The sequence below is a fragment of the Corvus brachyrhynchos genome, unplaced genomic scaffold (genome assembly GCF_000691975.1).
Source record: "Corvus brachyrhynchos isolate BGI_N302 unplaced genomic scaffold, ASM69197v1 scaffold61, whole genome shotgun sequence".
NCBI lineage: Eukaryota > Metazoa > Chordata > Aves > Passeriformes > Corvidae > Corvus > Corvus brachyrhynchos.
In genome coordinates, this window is record NW_008236478.1 from 5,301,603 (window position 1) to 5,323,908 (window position 22,306).

At 37.7% G+C, this 22,306-nt stretch overlaps 1 protein-coding gene across 1 annotated transcript; it reads right to left on the reverse strand.

Moving 5' to 3' along the window:
* Nucleotides 1–669: 669 nt before the first annotated feature.
* On the reverse strand, nucleotides 670–19,587 carry KIF11 (kinesin family member 11). The gene is made up of 21 exons (XM_017726059.1): nucleotides 19,330–19,587; nucleotides 19,123–19,220; nucleotides 18,963–19,041; nucleotides 18,450–18,635; nucleotides 18,244–18,368; nucleotides 15,532–15,622; nucleotides 15,036–15,278; nucleotides 14,832–14,927; nucleotides 14,112–14,200; nucleotides 13,507–13,594; nucleotides 12,551–12,739; nucleotides 11,167–11,374; nucleotides 10,727–10,899; nucleotides 10,310–10,432; nucleotides 9,173–9,331; nucleotides 8,633–8,772; nucleotides 7,742–8,021; nucleotides 6,473–6,695; nucleotides 6,096–6,250; nucleotides 5,662–5,778; nucleotides 670–4,980 (listed from the first exon to the last, which is right to left on the reverse strand). The coding sequence occupies exons 1-21, from the start codon at nucleotides 19,330–19,332 to the stop codon at nucleotides 4,858–4,860; spliced, it is 2,988 nt and encodes a 995-aa protein (XP_017581548.1). The 5' UTR covers nucleotides 19,333–19,587; the 3' UTR covers nucleotides 670–4,857.
* Between the last annotated feature and the right edge of the window lie 2,719 nt (nucleotides 19,588–22,306).

Consider the following 22,306-nt stretch of genomic DNA (forward strand, 5'->3'; position numbering starts at 1 on the left):
AAGCATACAGAACTAGGCATGAAAACGACTTCCCCCCTTGGCTAGACAAATCCTTCCAAACACCATGGAATGTTTTGGCCATAGAGACCTAACAGGGCCTTAAATTGTTTTGTGGGTTTTTTAGGCATCATTTTCACACTCAGTGTGTACTTTTGAAAATGGAGATTCTGATCCTCCATCTTACCACTTTACTGTAAGTCAAGTGATTGTAGCAGAATTAGCAAGACTGGACTTGTGCAGTGGGGAAATCAGTCCTTGGAGAAGCAACAGTCGTTACTATTACTCAAAAGGCTGGGGAGGAAGAGAAGTATCTTACAGTGTATTTAATCTGTTTTAAAAATGCTAAAAAAGAATATATTCTTTCCTGCTAATTGTTATCTTTTGCTTTACGAAACTTCGACGTTAATTAGGGAAAATTTTTTTTTTAAATTAACCTATGGCTATGAAAAGAAAATTCTTTATCACATAAAAAAAATGCTTCACATAGTAACTTTAGTGCTCTGGACATTCTCAGAATAAAGTTATAACAAAAAAATATATGTTGACAAGAACTGAGAAGCTCTGCAAAAATCGAACGTACTTTTATATGATATTTCTGTTTATTTCATTCCTTTATTTGATCATTTTTAATAAAGGAAATGCACTAGTCAAGTTCAAAGTTTCATTGTGCCTCATTCTTTGAATTACAATGATTAGGTTATAAACAGACCAAGAGTGACAAAAGCATTTCAAGTATAACTAAGGAAGTCAAGGGAATATTTATATAGGTTTAATATTTTGGAGAAAAAGAAAGCAATCCAGTTAACTTCCATTATTTTATAAAATTTAACTTTGTGCCACCTGAAAACTGACAATCATAAAGTTGTAGAAAGCTGGAAAAATGGAACGATTTTCAGACATAATGTGAAAGAGGCAGCTTGTTTCTAAGCTCTTCCCTGATGAGAGACTGCTAGACCAAGCATTTACTCCTTTTTACCTGTCTGAAGAGCACTTGTGTGGCTATCCCAATGCCGTCCTTTTAGTAGCTAGACCCTTTTCTAGGGAGCCAAAGAGTATATGAGAAGTCTAGAAATATAACATAGAAATGTAAATGTTCACTTCACTGCATTCGCTGTGCTTGTACCTTTAACGATTTCAAGACTGAGCACAGCAATGCTGCTTGGATTGAGCTTGTGTTCACCCTCCAAGGCCAGCCTGCTTTGCTAGGTGGTCTGCATCTCACCTATAGAACCCTGTCACTTCAAGCCTATGAATGCAAAGCATAGCATGATTTATTGTTTAACTTTATAAAGTAACTGCATGGGTGGGCATGCAGTTTATAGAGCATTGCCCTCTACCATAAAAAGGAGTTTGTAACAGGGAAGAAAAATTAGTAGTCAAATGGTTGTAAACACTTGTTTAAAAGGCATAAATTTTAAAATACATAGTTAGCAAATATATTTCTTTTCCTGTTTCTAATGCTCTCAAACATTAGAACTTTATTTTCTCCCCTTATTTTTGATGGAAAAGGAATGTTAACTTTATTTTTCCAGTTCTTCCTAGTTTTTTTTCTTTTATCACTCCAAAGAGTTAAAGGCTTCCTCTTATTTCCTCTACCCTTTTAACAGCTAATTGCAATGCTGACTGACACCTAGCAGAAAAAAGAAAAGCAGTCTAGCAACTCTGCACCTTCTCCTCACTCCTCTCTAGCCCCATGCAATTGTTTGATACCGAAAATAAAGGCAGTCATCAATAGCAGCCAGTCAAGCTTAGTCTTCTTTTCTCTCTTCAAATAAACATTGCATCCCCCAACAACTCTGATGCAGCAAGTGCTGCAACTCCCTGATTTCCAGGAGGAAGCAGGAAGTTTCCCTTCCTTTTTCCTGGCTGCTCATTTTTCACTAGAAGAGGAAGCTGGTGACTTAGTTGTCTGTGCTTCTTTTGGCCCTCTTATTGTTCTATCTGCATTTCACCCTTTACAAGCATTTAAACTTATTTTTCCTTATTTAATTTCCCCACATTGTATTCATTGTATCTAAATTTTTTGTTAAATCAAGAGCTGTCTCACTTAACCATTAATCTAGAATCCAAACAATAATCATCAGATTAATTAGAATGTGGCCATACACCGCAGCCCCAGTCACGACAACTCTCCCTCATGCTCAGCTGGCTTGAGTCAGTGTGGGTGTGACCTGGCTAGTTATTCTGTGGAAAGGGCTTTGTACCCTTCTTGTAAAGGATGCCTTTATGTAAAGGATAAAATCAAACCACCAGGTAAGTTAGCCTGGACATGGCCCTTTGTCCCCTTACGAGTGCGCACAAGAAGCAACTGTTGCTTTATTTTTCTTACCCTTCTTTTCTTTGTTATACATCATACAATACACCAAAACAAATTAGCACTGCTTTCTGCTTTGGGCAATGCCCATGTGGTGAGGAACACAGAGAGCAGGCCAGGACAAGAATTTAGTTACCAAAATGGTCTATCAGCCCTACAGTAAAACCCAAGACATGGCAGTAGATCATCTTTTACACAAATGTAGCTCTTCATAAAACCACCCCCTACTGAAGCTTGAGTATAGAATTCTGTATATGGAAGCATAAATTCAGTATTAGTTTTCGAAATGGTTTTTTGACAGATGCTTGAGGAAAAGCTTGGCAAACCCCGTATTTCCAAGTCCTGGTTAGCAGGCAGTACCTGAGCTCAGACCAACCTTTAGTGTTAGAGCCATCTAGTGGGAGAGGAGGCACGGACAGAAGCCAGGACACGCTCTGCATCCCAATTTTTCATCCTATTCGGCTTTGGTGTGACCTCTGGATACCCGGGCCAACAGAACAATGATCAGCAGATCACTGCCAGTATTGCAAACAAAGAACAACACGACTCCAAGGGCTACTTTAGAAAAAGAGAAAGCGTGAAGCAGCCCCTGAAATTCATACACCTGCTAAGGAAAGCAGGCTGTGCCGGCACTGCAGGAATCAAACAGCCAAGGTAGAGTTTCAGAGAGGATAAAGATAGGGAGCACAAAATATGGTATGATTTTGTGGATGCAAGCCTCCTCAGTCACTGGCTATTCCAGTTTGTTTATTCATACTAATCCTGTCAACTCCACAGGGAAAATGTAGTAGGGTGAAAGGCTTGCACAAGCCTCTTCCATTTGGTTTAGGCTATTCAGTACAACTGTGGGATCAACCCTTGCGGTTTAATTTTAGTTAATAAATGATTTCTTGAACCATTGTGGAAGATTATGCTAATATCTAGTCAGTGTTAACAGGCATGTGGTAAAAGAAAATGGATCCCAGACCCTGGAGAATTAAGCCCATTAAGTTTTAGGTGCCAGAATTTGACAATACTCCAAACAGACTGAAAAGTCTTGCACCTTCCAGTGCTTCAAGTCCCTTACAGCAGGAGAAAGACCCAGTATATAAAAGTAGGTACCAAGATGATACTAAGCTGCCTCCCACTTAACCCAAAAAACAAAGCTGTATTTGTGCTTTAGTCATTTGAAAGGGAATTAATGCTTTTCTTCCCGCTACTAGACTGTCAGAAAGCAATTAGCTTTGCCCACAGCAGTGAAAGAGAGGATAATTAAGAGGCAAGATAGTTCAGAAAGACAACTGATTAATGGTCTCCCTCATACTACAGTTCAGAGAAACAGTGCAAGGGTACACTTCAAATGATGTCTTTCTGGCTCTAGCAGCAGGACTGCAAAGTGCTGTCTGAATGGTGTCCAGGGTATAACTAGCTGACATACTTGGTCAAAGACAAATAAATATACCGATCACCTAGTTGAAGAAACATCAATGTAAGCTTGCAAGCTCAATACAGAAAAGGGGAAAATCTCTTAAATCATGTTTGGACAATTATCTAAGAATAGTGCTTCAATGTAATTATGGTTACCTTCCAGTGTCTCTCCCTACTCCCATCATAATCCTATTCATCTACTTCTTTAGCATGTTGCAGATTGAAGTTTTCTTCAAATTTCCAGATAAGGAGCATGAAAAGAGCAGCTGGTCAAATGCTACTGTAGATTACTGGAAATTCACCGTTATTATACAACATAGAAGCTGCATTTGTAACCAAGTTTGTGTGTTTTAATGTTAAGTACCTAGATCTTAAAGGAATGCTACCACAGTTTGTGATACAGAACCTGACTAGCATTGTGTCCCAACCAACACCTCACATCTACAAGTTAAGAGGAAGGTAAGAAAAGTGGGGTTCAAGCAAACAAAAAGCCCAAGACCCAGCAATATGACTAAATTTCACAGAATGAGGAGGCACTGAAATAAAGCTATTGTATTTTATGAAACAAGGGAGAGAACAATCCTCTTCTGACAGCACAAGACTTATGACATAGCTGGTAACATTTTAGCTAAGTTAAACCTAGCACCATAAGAAAATTAGGTAAGTTACTCTGAGTGAGGTGCTTGTACATTTGTTTTCCATGTATCAATTTATTTGAAGTATCACAGTCAAAAGAGAGGAACTGGAATAAAAAGCAGGTATAAAAACCAGAACAGTTATTTACAGTTAATTCATACATAAAATGGTAACTGATAATTCTAACAAAGCATATTTCCACATCCCTTTCTGGTATTTTAGATCTACTGAGAAACAGAAAATAATTTCTTACTTGACAACATACATATATGTTTAACATAACAGCACCATAATCTGCAGGGGTTTTTTTTCTTAAAACTTCACAAGCTGCAACATATAAAATGGGACCAAGGCATGAGATTGAGCAGGGACATCTTTTGATTCAACTTTGCATCACTATGTCACTATATAGAGAGACAGAGAATAACCAAAAAAAGTTATGGCTCAGTAAGACAGTAAGATAGGAATATTTAAAAACAGGGATCTGCAGTGAATATATCTTAGTTCAGCAATCTTAAAGGATGCTTAGATTTCTGAAGAAACTCTTCCGTCATATCCTCTGTTTTGTTCTCCACTGTAGTTGCAGATTTGTTCTCTTTACCTTTTTTGACACTTCTTTTGTGCTGGGATTTAAAGAAAATACCCAATGTTAAGAGAATACAAAGAAATTAAAGACTTCTTGCTCATGTGCAATGCAGTACATTGTGCCCTGAGAAAAAAAGTTGACATAACTCCTAAAAAAGGTTCCTAATAGATTGCATTTACTAAAGAGATTGACTGTAGACATACAGAACCTCAGCAGCTATTTTTAAAGGATCCACAACAAGAACACATGCTCTCCCCAGCACGAAAACCCCTAGACTAACATACCAAGAAGTTTACACTGATACATTGGTAAAGCAAAAGGGTCAGAAGCATTTAAGTAAAAAAAACCCAACCCATGAAGACTCAAGAATGCCAATATTTCTGTCAGGCCTCTAAAAAACACTCCACATAATTTCAACTCTTCCATTAACACACATTTCTATAGCAAATTATGACCATTTTCTTCATGCAGGATTATTTGCTGAGGAGTTTTCAACTGTCTGTCCAGCTTGTCAGAAATCCACATTATTTTATCCACTATTAACTGCAACCAGAATCTGCTGTTGCTTTAGCTCAAGTTTAACAAAGCATTCATTATCTACAAGATTTAAAGTTGTGAGACTACACTAAAATATAAGTGACTTGAAACTACAGCATTATTACAGAACAATATTTCTTCTCTCAAATACATTGCTGTTTTGCTTATCTGTGGAAGTTACCTGGAAAAAAGGAATGCCACCATTTGTGTGGCAATAGACATTGGTATCCATTAAGTATTTGTCACAAGCAAGGCTTTCACTGGATTCTTGCAACTCTCCTTCCTCTTCCAACAGGTCCTAAAATAGAAGTTTTTCAGAAAATATATTTAATGTCTGAATTTCCTCAATGAATTTACTAAGCATGATCAGATCAATCAAAGACATGGAACTTCCATTTTTGGAAAAGAGAAGAGAAATCTAAATTATTAATATCATTGCTTATTTTTCAAGAGAATGTTTTTGTCATAAGCTCAACACACTTGAGTCCAAGTACACCATAAAACACAAAGGCTACAACAGCCCCGGGGTTCCAGTCAACCTCCACAAGGGCATGGAAAAACCTCCAAGACGTGAAATTTTCATTCAAGAGCCTCATTTGCCATTTATATACGTACCTGCCCTGCATTATCCTCCACCTCCTTTATCACACTGCTTAGCATAGCATCAAGATTTGGTTGCTTTTGCCTTAATTGCTCTAGAAGTACTTCCCGGGGCTCTGTTCTCACGAGTGTGACTGGATAGAAGTAGTCTTTTCTCTGTGGAGTTGTCCCTTCAATGAAGATTTTACACTTTTCAGTGTTTGCTTTAATTTCAAATCCTCAATTATACATCAACTCAATACAGAAATCACGCTTTGTTCAGTCTCCATTCTTTGCACACATCTTAAAGATGTAAGGCTGCTAGTTATATTTTGGTGACATTAACCTTCCTTATGAATTCTGGAACTCAAATTGTTTTCTGTAAGAATTCTGTCCCCAGCCTGCTTAAATACCTGTTGAAATATCCACTTTAAGATCCTCTTGCAGGAAACCATTAACCTGAGTTAGCCCATGCTGTACTTCCTCCTTAAGTGCCAGCTTCTGCTCCACAAGTATCTCCTGATCCACCTTTATCTGATCAAGAAGGCCATTCAGCACCTTCCCCTCAGCAGCCTTTTTTCTGCCAATATGGTCAGCAATTTCAGCTATTGCTTTATCACAGTTTTCTTCATTTTTCTGAAAATGAAACAAAAAAACCAACCCAACTAAGAACACCAAGTTAACAGGAAAGGTAAGGTTATGGCCTCTTTTCTAAGATGTGGTGCGTGATTAATGACATGACCTGAAACGAAACAACTGAGAGACCTCAAATTGAGAAGTTTCAGTGCCAGTTTTACACTCTCATTTTGAGAGCTACCTTCAGAAGAGAATCAGTTTCTTAGAAAGTATGATCATTTTATAAAGCTAGTCATAAGAATAAAGATGATGCCATCTGGCTCAGATCAGACTCCTCATGCTTCTATGCACAAACCCTGCACAGAATTAGGATATCCAACCGAACGTGAACATCCTACAAGCACTAGAACAGAGACATCTTGAGACCACAAATGCTTTTAACAGTTTAGAGTTGGACTCGATCCTCAGAGATCCCTTCCAATTCAGAATATTCTGTGATTCTGCATGAAGGAAGTTTCTGGTTGAGTTTTTCCTCCTGCAAGTTCGCAAAATACTGAATTTGCCTATTTCAACAATAAAACAAGGGTGGGATGGGAAGTTTGTGATGGAAATGAAAAAAACCCAAAAAACCGAGAGAGAAACTCTTATCTAAGAGGCCAGAACTAGTAGATACTGAAAAGGAATGCTTTCTCCCATATTGATTCAATCTGACCAGTAAAGTAATTTGCATCCTCCAGAAAATAGCCTGCATTTGATCACCGTGCATCTCCCAGGGACAGTACTGATAGATAAAGCTTTAGAATCAGAGATAAACACTACTGAGATAATGTAAAATGCCCAGATTACAAATGCAAGTTAGCTGTATGGCATTAATCATGACACCATTTTTTGAGGTTATGTGCACTTGAAGTTCAAAGTCTCCCTCTTAATTTAGGCTTTTGATTTCCTCTGATTACATGTATTTAAGCTCAGTAACATGAGTCTGCTATCAAAAAAAACATACTTTTGTTCTGACTATAACCAAGAACTTTTATTCTCAGCTCTACAAATTCTGCAGTAAACTTTGTCTCAGGAGATTGCATTAGACTCCAAAGGAGTATAGGTACCTTTTGTAAACACTGAAGTTGCTGTTTCTCATCCTTGAATGACAATAGCTGCTGGTTAGTGAAGTTGACCATCTGCGCAGTTGTAAATTCACCCCATGTACTGGTATCCTGAGATACATTTTTGAGATTGCTGAGAAGATGTTGACAGTGGTCATTGGATTCTTCTAGCATTGTCTTGTTTTCAGCATTTATGCTCCTGAGCTCTTGAGAGAAATTATCCAGAGACGCAGTAAATTTGCTGTGATTGGAATTTGCACTGCTGACTAGGTCTGTAGTTTTCCTGCAACAACATATTTGTAAGAGTTCAGAGATTCTGAAAGGTAGATTTTAACACAGTATATTTTTAGAAGAATGAGACCAGAAGCAGTGAAACAGCACAGTTCTATCCAACCAGTTAATTATAACGCTGTTGTTCTACTTAGTAAATTTGCAGCACTTCCAGGAGCAGGACTGTTAAAGAAATCCCCACCAACCAAGAAAGCCCAAAAGAAAACCAAAAGACCCTAACCACAAACTAAGAACAACTTTGGCAAGACCTTAGCTATTCAGTCTGCAATTGAATGAAGCATATTGCAACAGATACATTTTTATGCTTCAAGCTAAACCTTTACAATATGGAGTTCTGAAGTCCAGACACTGAGGGACGCTCCTCAGCACATTGCTCCCAAAATGATACACTCTTATGGGACATGCTCAGGAGACAAGTTTGAGGGAAAGCCTTTCAGAACTAGTTTACTCTGGGGAAAGGCAAACTATGATCTACACTCTGTGTGCAGGCCATGCCCAGCAGGCTTTATAAGCACATAAATATGAAGAGCATCCAATTTTGAAGTTCTCTTCGTATATAGTTTATCTTGCATAAGTGTACAGCAAAAATAATGCACTCCTTACAGGTGAACATTTTCTTGCATAGCAGTGATGGTGGTCTTCAGGCTTCCATTCTTTGTGAGTACATCAGTTAAGTTCTTCTGAGTCTCCTGAGCAAAGAGGTCGAGCTGGCTTTGCAGTAAAGACATCAATTTGGCTGCGCTCTATTAAGAAAAATACCACAAGTTTCACTGTTATTCTGCACTTTTCAACAGTCTTAAAGGGTACTTGAATGCCTGAATTAAAAATGCAGAAAATGCAGAGTTTTGCACTTCTAAAGCAGAAGGTACAATTTTTGTGAAGATACAGACTCTTAGCTTTCGGAGACATTTGTAAATGCACATATATTGGATATGCTCACAGCAAGGGGAAGGATTTATTTGTTACATTCCTACATAAACTACTTAAAGCAGCCTAACAAGAAGTAAAAATAATTAGGATCAAGTTACTGTCCTCCTAGCTTTTTTTCCTGAAGCAAGTATAATGGTCTACTACCACATAAGAGTTTAAATCAAAGCAAGCAATCACACTTGATGTTAGGATGTTTTCTTACTCTAAGGATACCTTTCTTTGTGCCAACCTCGTCATTTCCACTTCTTCTTTTAAACTGTCACAATTATGCTGGAGCTGAGCAAAGCCAGTGGCTGTTTCTTCCTGTATTTTTTTCAGAGTGAGAAAAAGATCTCCAAAGAAAGTATCCATTTCCTTTTTATGGCCCTCCATCTTAAAAAAAAAAGTTTTATTTACAGTTAGATATTTATATCTTTATTCAAGAAACTGATATTTTTTCCCAGCAAAATTGATACAGAAACAAACTCTACCCCAAGGAAATTGTCAAAAGGCATTAATGAAGTATTGTGCATAAAAGGCAGAGAGTAACACTTGGAACAATCTGAAGTTTGAGACTGGAACTTAGTGTGGGGGCTATTCCAAACACAAAATTTGGCATGCAAGGTAAACAAAATAGAGAAGTAGACAAGGTACAGCAAGAGCTGGTAAGCCACGGACTATCTCCTGTCTAAGTCCAATAAAAACCTCTTGGACAAGGAGAGTTATTTCACATGAGCTGTAACTGACAGGAGGGAAAAGTGTTTCAGTAAGAGAAACAGGTCACCAGAAATTTTATCTAATAAAGATAAAAGGGAAAGAAAAAAAAAAAGAAATTAAAGAGGCTGCAGTTCTACACAAGTATCATGAGATAGACTAGAACTATAAATTGAAGCAAAGGACTTTAATAAGCACAGTATTGTTTGCATTTACAGTTGTTAACAAGATAAAGCATCGCATTCCCCAGGAATCAAAGGGACTATAGAAGAAGTTTGGTATGACAGCAGAAAAAATTTGGAGTGGTAAGACTTGTCTAAGTTGACTTTTTTTTAGATTTCTAAAATACAGGGGACAGTATATTAAATGTATCATCAAATATTTGTTATATAAAGATTTAAGCATCCATGTTTTACCGTTCTACTGTGGCACTTAGGCAAGCAGCTGTGCCAATACAGGTAACAGGCAAATTTACCACACTTAGGAGAGGAAAAATGTCTGAAAGTTAAAAGGTAGAACTCATGGGACAAGACAAAGGGGAAAAGGCCAGACAAGAAGTGGAAACACTGACATACTGCAGAAAAACAAAGGACATGTTACCTGTAAATTAAATAAAATAGAAGAACACAAGGCAAAGAGGCAGGTTTTGTGCATTACCTGGTCAGCCACAGCAGAATATTTCTTCATGTTACTCTGAAACTGACTGTTTAACCCCAAGACAAATTCTACCACTGGTGTCAAGCTATTTACTGCTCTTCCTAATCCAGTTTTGTGTTCCTCCTAGGAAGAGGGGGAAAAAAAAAGTAAACCAGAATATGGCTGCTCCATCATCTACATTCGTAAGAAGCTATTATGTACATACCCATGCGCTCTGTTATGACAGTATATGCTATATAGTATATTACCCCCTGTGGGGGTGACATGGAAGGGGAAGTGGGGAGGGACATAATCATGGTTAGGTGGTGAAGCAGATACAGGTAAAGAGCATCAGAAAAAAAATCTATATATTTACAGAACCCCTTTTGATCAAAACCAGTTTTAAGTATCTAAGTAAGAGTATGCAAATGTACTAACAATTAATCTCAGCAGTTCAGCTTTACAATCAAGTGATAGATTCTCATGCTGTGTTATTTTTTCAGACATGTGAGAAACTTCAGTAGACACCAAGTCTTTAAAAGAGGCAAAAGATGCTGATACAACTGATGCAAGAATATCTGCTGTAGAAGAACTGGTAGACAGGAGGTCACCTACAAAAGAAATCAAGAGTTACAAATTTTTTTGAAGTTCCACTGTAAAATAGGAACTCTTTTTATTACTCATCACCTTAATCCCCCTTACAGCACAGGAAGGCTGTGGATCATCCCAGATACATTACTACTGGTGCAACTGTAATCAATATGTCACTTAAATAAAGCCAGTTCTCCTTTCCTAAAACAGGTACATTTTAGGAAGTGGTCTTTGAGATCACTATTGCAAAAATTCAGGATGACTACTGATACAGGTATTACACTTACCTATAAAATTTGTGTAAAATGTCAACATCTGTTGCTGCTTCAAACTGTTTTCAGTAATTGAATCTTGTATTTTGCTGAACAAAGCATTCATTTGTCCTGCAAATGTATTTTGGACAACAGCATTGTGCTGATCAACAGCCTTCTTACGGTCCAGTTTCGCATGGAGCCCAGATACATCTCTTGTAGTTTCTTCCACTGTACTAAGTAACTATAATTTTTAAAGTATTTTAGTAAGTCTTTAAACAAGGAGTCAAGCATATATTATATAAGGAAAAGCAACAATAGTTCTGACTTAAAGGAGTTAACTCTCTAGGAAACAGGTATTTCCCTCTGCACCATCAAATTACAACTGTTCCAGACCCTGCTGTTATGTCATTTATACTTTTAGAACATGGGAAAAAGTTACCTACTAGAGACCATTTGGTCTGGCTTTAAAATCAAAGCATTAATAAATTACTTCCTCAGTATTTAAGGAATTAAGGTATAATTTATCCCAGAATAGTAACTGAAAAATACCTAAGGAGTTCAACTTTTTTCTGAACAGTCTGATAGTAAATACATTCTTTAATATAGTACTCAAGCAAGAGGTTTCTAGTACTAGTCCTGCGATAAATAACTTAGAATTCATATAAATAGTGGAGTCCTGGTTTTGTAGTGAGCATAAATAATTTCTGCACCTATTTGTCTCACACAAACACTCCACAACCCACATGTAAAAACCAGGCATTCCCTCCCAATCCTACAGGAATCCAAATAGAAAGAAATTGTCATGGTGCCTGAAGATACACGTTTCATCACTTTGCAGTTTAAATAGCAGGACACTCTCTCTCCCTAACCTCAAGTCTTTTTTGATAGTTACAACCAATCTACAAACACATCAAAGCCATACCCTAAAACACAGAGGGCAACACTAGTCAAAGCTTTTTGCTATTTTTCTACCCCAGTTCATAGAATGGTTTGGGCTGGAAGGGACATTAAAGATCATCTAATTCTAAGCCTTCTGCCATGGGCAGGGACATGTTCCACTAGACCAGCTTCTTCAGTTATGTATAATTTATTGTTTTGCAGGACCTCTTGTAAGATTTTGAAAGAAAATTACTTATTCTGCAAAACAACTCATGATAATAGATACTGCAAAGCACTGGAAATCCCATGACAAACTGGCCTGAGGTAAAGTTAGTTTCAGACCAACCAGAGTGTTTAGCAGTCAACTGTCAATACTACCACAGAGAAAGTCCTGCAATCTAATCCTAGTTTTCCATCTTAAATTCAGGTCTTGTCCCACTCACATCATGCTTTACCAACAATTGGGTTTCCTTGAATAGCCCATGAACCTCCTAAACATAGGAAGCTGATTTACAGTAGGTACAAGAACTGTGACAACCTTGCTAGCTGTGCCATGAAGTTTTTGTTCAGTATTTTCCAAAACTGAAACCACATATTCTTCTTCAGCCAGCTGAACCTTGGTTTCTTGTAGATCTTTTTGGGTTTCTTCCAGTTCTTTCTCCTTGATTTGCAGATCTGTTTTACATTGTTCAAGTTCATTTTTACTGACTCTGAATAGTTCAGTGACCTAAATAGGAAGGCAATCATCAAAAAGACAACATCACTTTTTATAAATCTGACAGTCTCATTTCACATCTCTCAAATTATGTGACAATGCCAAAAGGCAAATTGTCATCTAGCAATGCAATTTCAGCTGTAGGACTCAGGTCTTAAACCTAAACTACAGGTTTGTATAGTCTTTGTAATCACTGAAAATATCAAGCCAACCATTCTCACTCACTGTGATAATGCCTTGCTTCCCCTCTCAAAATACAAGAGCAAACTACTGTTACAGCACAAGGAAAATAAACCCACCGAACAAACATAATCAGATAGATTGAAAAGCGTCAGTAAAGCTGATTACATAGAAGAGTTACATATACCAGCAAATTAATATCTACATTTCTCTTAAGCAAGGAGCTCCAATTTTCATGTAGTTTGTTAATGGGAGCTCATGACCTCTCTCCCCATATTCTTTGCTCCTAAGCAGATGCCTGTCAACTGAGATGATACCATTTTACAAGCAGATTTTTGGCTGAAAATGCAGCAAAGCAAATTATAGTAGTAGACATGAAAACAGCTTTAGAAATAAATATTGCAACCTGCAATTTCATAAATGTTATTTCAAATTCCTAACTTCAAGGACCAGTAAGCTAATTGGGGAACTTTAAGAACAACAATAAAAAGAATCTTCTGACTGTTCCTTCCTCAAACTTTTTTCCGCCTTTTGAAAGGAGCAATGAATTTCTTCCATTTTTTGGCAGATTTAAGACACAGTTGAAAAATATCACTTACCCTTTTCACTTCTTCCTCCATGACACTGATTTTGTCAATATACTCTGTAATTTGTTCTTCCTGAACCGTCAGCTTTCCATTAAGGGCTCTCAAGCAAGGATTAAAATAAACAAACAAATTAGTCAAGTAAGAGCCAATTTCAAGATTTCTCACTACATTTTCAGTAATTTCAAAAAATAAGTACTGCTAAATTCTATATGAATAGCAGGTAATTTTCACTTAAGGCAGAAAAGATCTAAGGCAATTTTCCATTGCAAACTTTCTATGCAAACTACCCCTATTAAAAGTGAAGTTAAATACATCAAGTTTGCTTTCCTGTATGAGCTTCCACTGAAAAAAAAAAAAAAGTTCCACGTGTAAATCTGCATGCTGGGTAATGCTTATGGTAAGTTCCACACATACAGAAATTCCTCAGTGCAAGCCTATTAGATTTTATCTGTATAATAGTTAATTTTGAAAGAACAAGTTGACAAAACAGTTCAGTTTTCCTAACTATCTTCAACTTTCTGGATTGAAAACAGATCTGAAGGTATTCCTGTATAAGGACAGGTACCCAGTATCTCGGATTTGTTGCTAGTTATTTTATAGAAATTTCGCACACATACTCATAGTTTTCAAGAGAAATATAGACTCCATTTTTCTCTCGTGCAGCAGCAAGGTCTCGCTTCAGACGCTCAATCTCTTCGGTGTATTCCTGCATAAAGAAACAATCACATGTGAACCTGAAAATTTCTATTTCAGTTTTGATATTCAGCTTAACAGATACTTCACAAAGGTAGTGCTCTACAGAAGTTTTGCATCAACATAAGAGCAAAGCACTTCACTTCTGTTCTAAGTTCAGTATAGCACCATTAAAATTCATATCATTGGATATATATTGGCTATATGTAGAGCATAGAAACCTTCCATTTGAAGGTCATACTTGGTTGCATTTAGCAGCTTACAATGGGAATCACACCTTCCTTAGGGGCAGAGCTACTTTACATTGGCTCCCCACTTGTACTTACTGACAAGTTCACTTTAATTCAAGCACTTTCTAGGGAAAGTGCAAAATTGCAGACATGTAATACCCACAGTCACAGTAGCAATAGCCCTCTGTTCAACTTTAGTCTTATTAACAGCTCCAATATCTGCAGGGACTAATGCTACACCAGTGCAGCTCTAGTTTAAAAGCATCAGTTCAGTAATTAAAATCACTTCAGAAAAGCACTGCTACTAGTTTCAGCTTCTCCCATACTCATAACTCCCACACAGTAAAAACTACATTAACAAAAAGTCAAGCCTAACCTGTAACTTCATTTTGTAAGACATATATGTCTTGTTACCTTAATAAGAGCTTTTTTTGTTAGCTTCTGATTAACTTCAGGCTTGTTCATTATGTTCTTTGCTCTATGGGCATATTCCAGTGTACTCAATGTTTCCTGTGAAAAACAGATGTAACCCTAGGTCAAGCTGTGGAATAAACTCATACCTTTGTATCATCAGCAAAATATTTATTTTAGGAAGAGGTTTTCAGACTTTAATTTTACCTCAAGATTTACAGATGCAGGCGAAACTGTGGCAATTATTGATGTTTTTGTCCGTCCTCCAAGAGAGTCTTGAAGGATTCTTGTGAGTTTAGATTCCCTGTATGGAATATGAGGGGCTCTTTCCACTAGAGCAGTAATAACTCTTCCTAGTGTCAGTAGAGATTGGTTGATATTTCCAGCTTCACGAGCTCTCTTGTCAACTGCCCCTGATCGACCAATGTTTTCACTTCCTGCAAGATCAACCTGAAAGGCAGGTTATGCTTCTGTCTCAAGCACCCCGAAGAATGCTTGCCCCAAAGTCTTGCAGAACACATAAAAGAGTTTACAAGTTTTTCAGGAGACAATGGGGTGATAGATAGGACTGACATTTTTCAGCTGACAAAGAGACTTCATATCACTTTATGAAAACAATCATTTTCCCCTTATCAGGAAAAAACTAATAAACTCTAGTTCACGACTAAAAATTCTATCAATGACATTTAGTTCAAATACTTACCAAGTTTAGCTTCCCAATTTTAACAAGTTCTTCTCCATCTACTGTTGTTTCTTTCATATGGATGGTAATTGAAAACACAGAGTGGGAACGGCTGCAAAAGAAACCCGTTTCAGATGTTCCATTAAAACCAAATATCTACTTGTTATACGACTGCTGCAAGTTCTGTGCTCTCTATAGAGAATACATTTAGCCCATGAACTGCAAATTACATTTTCAATACACAAAGTTATTCTGCCAAGTACAATTTTGTGTGCGTACATATGAATGTGGTATTTAAAACCAGTGCTGAAGCAACTGGATGACATTTGACTCATTCAATCCTGAAAATTTTATTTTAAGGAAAAGCAAGAGAAATGCCTTGGTTTTGCTTACATTTGTGTATTCTCAACTCACAAGCATCTCATGAAAACTGACTTGTAGATTTTTTTTTTTTTTTTCAGTCCTTATGCTAAGAGCAGTTTTACAGAATGTGAGATTAAGGAACGTAAATTTCTTTATCCAGCCAAAGAAAATCCAGCAGCTAGCTGAATCCAATATTAAAAAATTAGAAGTTCAATTAATTTTTCAATCAAAAATAGTAATACAGTTTAAGATCACAGAATCATGGAATGGTTTCATGGAGCTCCAACCCCCCTACTATGAGCAAGGAGACTAGGCTGCTCAAAATCCCATCCAACCTGGCCGAGCTCCAACCCCCCTACTATGGGCAAGGGTACCTTCCACAGACTAGGCTGCTCAAAATCCCATCCAACCTGGCCTTGGACACTTCTAGGGATGGAACATTCATAATTTCCCTGGGCAACATGTTCCAGTGTTTCACCACTTTCATAGTAAAGATGATTTTAGGTTCAGCTTATTCCTTTAATAAGTTTTTATTACAGGAAGCTGACATATATAGAAAGCCATAGACATCAAATTACAGCAGCCTGACCATATATAGAACAACACCTCAGGCACAATGAATTCTCGAAATTCCCTGGAATCTCAGACAAAATAAGTTCTGTGTTCTAATCAGTGGTAGAAAATACCCATTTCCTTCCACCAGTAGACAGACATACTCAGTATACCTTGAAATTAAAATACAATAGAGGCAGGGTACATTCCTTACTGATGCAACACTGGACCACTACTTGTTCACAGTGACAAATACCACATCTGCAGCTCAAGAATGTGAAGGCAATAATAAAAAGAATGCTGGTTTTGACCCAGGTGCTTCTATCACATTCTGTGACCTGCAACCATATGAAGCAGCCCTTATTGCCATATAACCTTATCCCCAACTTCCACAACCTACTTTACAAATTTTGCAGAAGCTAGATTTTGAAATGAGGGTCTTGTGATGATTTGTAAAAAGCAGATCTTAGCGGTATTTTGAAATTACAAACTTCAGTAACAAATCCTGGTGTATCATTTTCTACTGCTGGTGAGGAGAGGAAAGGATACTCAAGACTCTTACACCAAGTTTATTTAGTAAATTGGACTGGCCAAAACACCCAATCAACCAAGAACAGCTAGAATAAAGACAACCCACCTCTCTGATACAGGTATATCAACAAAACATCTTCCAAAATTGAAAGGAACCTTCTTTTTGAAAATGTACAGTATCTACTGCAAGGAGTATTTATCTCATGCTAGTACATACAATGCATTTTACTTATCTGTCAGATTTAGGTCTTCTGTTTTCATAGGCATAGAAAGCTTTGAAAATGCTCACTTCATAACTTTGAGTTATACTTAAACTTCAATATTCCAGACATCTAATTAAGAACATTATGATGCTTTTATCTCAGCTACAGTTATGTGGAATTCCAGGGCTACTGTTCCAAGTAGACACCGCAAATTTTCAAAGGATGTATTAATTACAAGGCAGGAAAACCCTGAACAAGAGGGGAAGTTCACGTTAAAAACAATGCAGGGAGAAACAGCTTGTCCATTTTTAACTTGAGAAGCATTCCGATTTTATGATGTTCTTTCTACTGGATTTTTTGGGTTGGAGTTAGTTTTCTTCAGAGTAGCTGGTACGGAGCTGTGTTTTGGATTTGTGCTGTGTACAGGTTTGATAATACAGAGATGTTGTTGTCAGGGCTTTTCATGCTGTGACACTGGCAAGGAGGTTCAGAGTGCATGGGAGGCTGGGAGCAGACACAGGACAGGTGGCTCCAAATTACCAAAGGGATATATTCCAGACCATATGCTCAGTGGATTAAGTGGGGAAAGAGGGAGGAAGAGTGGAGAGAACATTTGGAGTGATGGCATTTGTCTTCCCAAGTCACTCTTACACATGATGGGGCCCTACTCTCATGGAGATGGATGAATCATAGGAAGCAGTGAATTGATTTCTTGCTTTGCTTGTGTGCACAGCTTTTGCTGTCCCTATTAAACTGTCTTTATCTCAACCCATGAGTTTTCCAGCTTTTAGACTTCCAATTCTCTCCCCCAAACCTGCAGGTGGGGGAGTGAGTGAGTGGCTGGGTGGGCTTGGCTGCCGGCTGGGGTCAAACCATGATACCCCTTCATATGCCTACTGCAATCATCCCACAGCATGTAATAAAGAAGAAATTGTAACTCTGGCTTTCTAACCCACATTTGACAGCCTGCACTGTGATAACAATCTCAAGATGATGTCATGTTTGCACTAGCTTCTTACTTCTTCAGTAAGATTCTGTTTAAGAAAGAACAAAACAAGGTTTCTGAAATGGGGAAGATTTGTACCTGGAATATGCGTTCATGTAAGTAGCTGCAGTTGTTCTTTTGGCTGCACCCCTTTCCAGGATTTGGTAAACTTGATTTTTGTTGTGTACAGTTACTTCTTCCAAGCCTTTAATAATTACACCCCTCTGTCAGAAAGTAATACATGCTTATTATATGTCTCTCAACAATCCTGAAAGCCTCAAGATAATAAATTTTGTAGCACTAACCTTGTTTCGAGGATCATCAAACATCTGCAGTCTTTCTCCGACATCAGGAGTAGGATTCAGAAGATCAAAAAGCTCCTCATTATAGATTTCCAAAAGAGAGACTTTCACTGAAAATTCGGTACCATTCTCTGTGAGTTTTTCAAATATTTGATGCAATGTACGGGGTATGATACCTGCTAGTGGATCCTATAAATTAAAAAGAAATATTTGATTTATAAATGTACTGAAAGAGATTTGTAGTTAGGGGGTAGAGTTTCAACTAAACAGTCTGATTGGATATAAACAAGAATAAAGATGACCTTCCATACAAAAATGGCCATGAGCTGAATGCAATACATTAAAGATGTAAAGTTGTGCTTTTCACATATACGAACGAGACTATTTGTTAATCTACAAACATTGAAGGAAAGTCAGCTTCTGAAAGGCATCAGCTTTTGGTTTTCTTTAGCCTTCTGCAGTTTCCAACTTTGAACTACAGTACAGACAACAGAAATCTCGGGAGTGAAAAAATACCTCTTCCCAAGTATATTCTTCATTAGGTGACCGCTCCCCTTCCATTGTGAAGGTCTTACCAGTACCAGTTTGGCCATAACTATGAGAATAAAAATAAAAATGTAAACAAGTAACTAAAATACAAATAAAATTTCCTAATACTAATTAGTGGCTTACTTACGCAAACACTGTACAGTTGTAGCCCATAATAACTTCATCCAAAATGGGACACACAACACTCCGGTATACATCAATCTGCTTTGCCTGAGCTCCAAAAACCTATTGACACAAAGATAACACATCTGATTTATCCATACAATAATGTATAACATCACACTAAGTACTAGCTTGTTTCTAGAAGTCCTCAACTTGACAAGCAGTTACCAACCATATCAAATGTGTAAGTCTTTCTTGATGACTTATCTGTCACTCCTCCAGTGCGGACACTGACTTCCTTTCTTGCTTGATCACAGTCTACGACAGCATAGGAGCTCGCTCTAAGTTCTGAGGCGTTAAAAGGCCTAAAAGGACAGGAGTCAAGAATATTGGATTGAAATCATTGCTAACAAGAATATAAACAGATGAAGCAGTAATATCACTCAGTTTAAGACTCTAGAACAGTATAACTGGGCAAAAAGAACACAGTTTTTAACTTTATCTGTTTAAGAATTGTTTAAGAAAAAATGCCACAATTTGGCAGTTTACAGACAGTTTCTCCTTTCTTCCACTGTGAGACAACTCAGGTATCTATAGCTTTTTGTTTGTTATATACATATTTTTAACAAGCCTATAACCACATTTAAGATCATTTAGATGGGCACATAGCTAACAGGCATTAGAACATGTTCAAAGCCAGGGGGTAGAAGATCAAACATATCAAACAGTTGTCTAAATAAGACAACTTCAAAAAAAAGAAAAACACTTATACATGCAAGTTAATGCCATACTGAATCAAATGCTGATGACACAACACTCTAAAGCACCAAAAATACCAAGAGACCCTGCTAATTGCAGGACAGTAAACATCAACACCAGAACCTTCATAATGCTGATGCATCTGAATAGTATTTAATAAGACAGACAGAATCATCAGATTTGGGGCTGGGGGGAAAGTCCAAATTAATTTGAAGTCAACCATAGTAAAAAGGTTTAAAAGAGGTACAATAGAACTTTTGAACTTTACAGTGAGCATTTTGTTTCACCACTAAGTTAATTCAAACGTGGTACACACCATTTTCCTTAAAGAGACATTTGCCACTATTTCTCCTGAAATGTAAAAAAAAACATATAGTAGTGCAACTGCACTGTATGTCTAAGTTACCTATATAGTTGACCTGAACAGTCAACTTGAAAATATAACTTTTACAATCTTGTACTCTCTAAAATATCTTGAACCTAGAGACACTTCAGATGCTCTTTAAATTATAGTGATAAAGAAAAAAAAGACAAGCACAAGCACATGGCACCTCAAGTTCCCTAAACCTTGTGGCTAACATTTCTCCCTCAATCTATCACTGAGGCTGAAGTGTCAGATTCTAAACAGACCATGGGACACTGGGGTGCAAGATCGACTGATGACAACAGAAAATCACTAAAATCTTGTTCACAGGAGCAAGCTACAGCTTCAGCTTCATGACTTTTAAAGTAACAGAAGGCCAACAATGAACATACTCTGCTGTGTAACCATGTAACACTGAACCAGTCCACCGCAGGAGGAACAACAGCCCACAGCTGCGATATTAGGGGAACAATTTAGCTGGGCTGATGCAGGAATACAGATCATCACTACTACATAAGCAGCTGCCTGGTATGCCATGGAGACATTTGATCTCAGGTTCATTCCCTTAGGTATAAAGCACATTATAACAATGCTAATGCATGCACTTTGAGTTTCCAAATTCATGTTTTACCGAAGCTCAGTAAATGTGTTGCTTGAAAAGATTTTTTTGATATGCCCAGACTGATCAGGTTTTGGAAACAAATTAGGACACCAAAGAACACAGTTGTACCTACCTTCATGTCTGTAAGGTAAGGAGAATCTAACTTGATGAAAAAGAAAAACAAAGGTGGAAGAAACATTTACTAGCTCAAATAAACTGAAGCTATTAAAAAAAATAGCTCTACAAAGGGCAAGAGCAAGAGTGGGCAATAAAGTTTTTAGAGGTTAGAAACTAACTCTTGACACAGCAATTAGTCTGTGAGCTGCAAAAAATGCAGAACACTACACCATGGACAGTCCCAATGCTACTGTCATAGTGAGCGTTATATTTAGATACTTATATTATACTTAACGAAGCTATTCCAGAACAATTACGAGAGATAAAAAGAAAACAGTTACTCTTGACATATTTCAAATACAATTGCCTCAATAAACTTATTCTTTTGCAATAGCCTTGACTCACATCAACATTTTCACAAATCCCACAACACTTGTTTCAGAAGCTTTCCAGTTGCACTACAAAGATAAGGCTAAATTAATTTTAATTTCTATATTCATTCTGCATCTGTAAACGCAGAACTCGTAAGCTTGAAAATATAACTGCAAAAGGCATTAAAACATAATATATAAGCTAATATTTGCAGGTCTGGCTCAAAAAAACCCCAACTTCTAATGGTGTTTTAAACACTATACTTAATGCATTACCAGTATTACAGTTTTAACATACAATGTTTTAAGATTATTTAAGATCTAGTATCAATAAGCAATTCTTCAAAGCCACCTCAGAATTACAAAGAGAACCTAATTTTATGGTATATGAAACTTATCACTTCATACCAAAAAGTAAATTCATCTCATCAACCAAGACATTTGGTCATTTTTACCTCACCAGTAGACCCCCATCCCATTGCTTGCCCTCTGGAAAGTCTGCATCAATCAAGTTATTTGACAGAAATACCACAGCGGGTATATGTATATATATAGCAACAATTTTAGCTGTTAAAACTCAGCGACTTCCTAAAGGAGCTCACAGAAGGGCAAAATTCAGCCTGAGTTTTTGTGTGTGTCGGCTATCAGTCATACTAATTCTACGTAGCTCTTCTTGAGCTTCCTAGGCAGCTTCATACTGGGTGTGCGCTGAATCAAGTTCGGAAACTGCAGCTTTTCGCCTTTTTGAGCAATAAGAAATCACTCACAGCAGCCTTACTTCTGCGGAAGTGCCGCTTCCCCGCGGGACACACGGGGCCGCCTCACCCGCGGACCGGCAGCTCCCAGCGCAGTGCCGAGAGCGCTCAGGGGTACGGGCGGCTCCCTCACAGCGATCCCTCCGGGCAGGCACAGCGATCCCCCGGGGCACGTGTCCGCAGCCGGACACAGCGGCCCAGCAGACCCACAGCTGCACGGTGCATACCACACGGTACACACC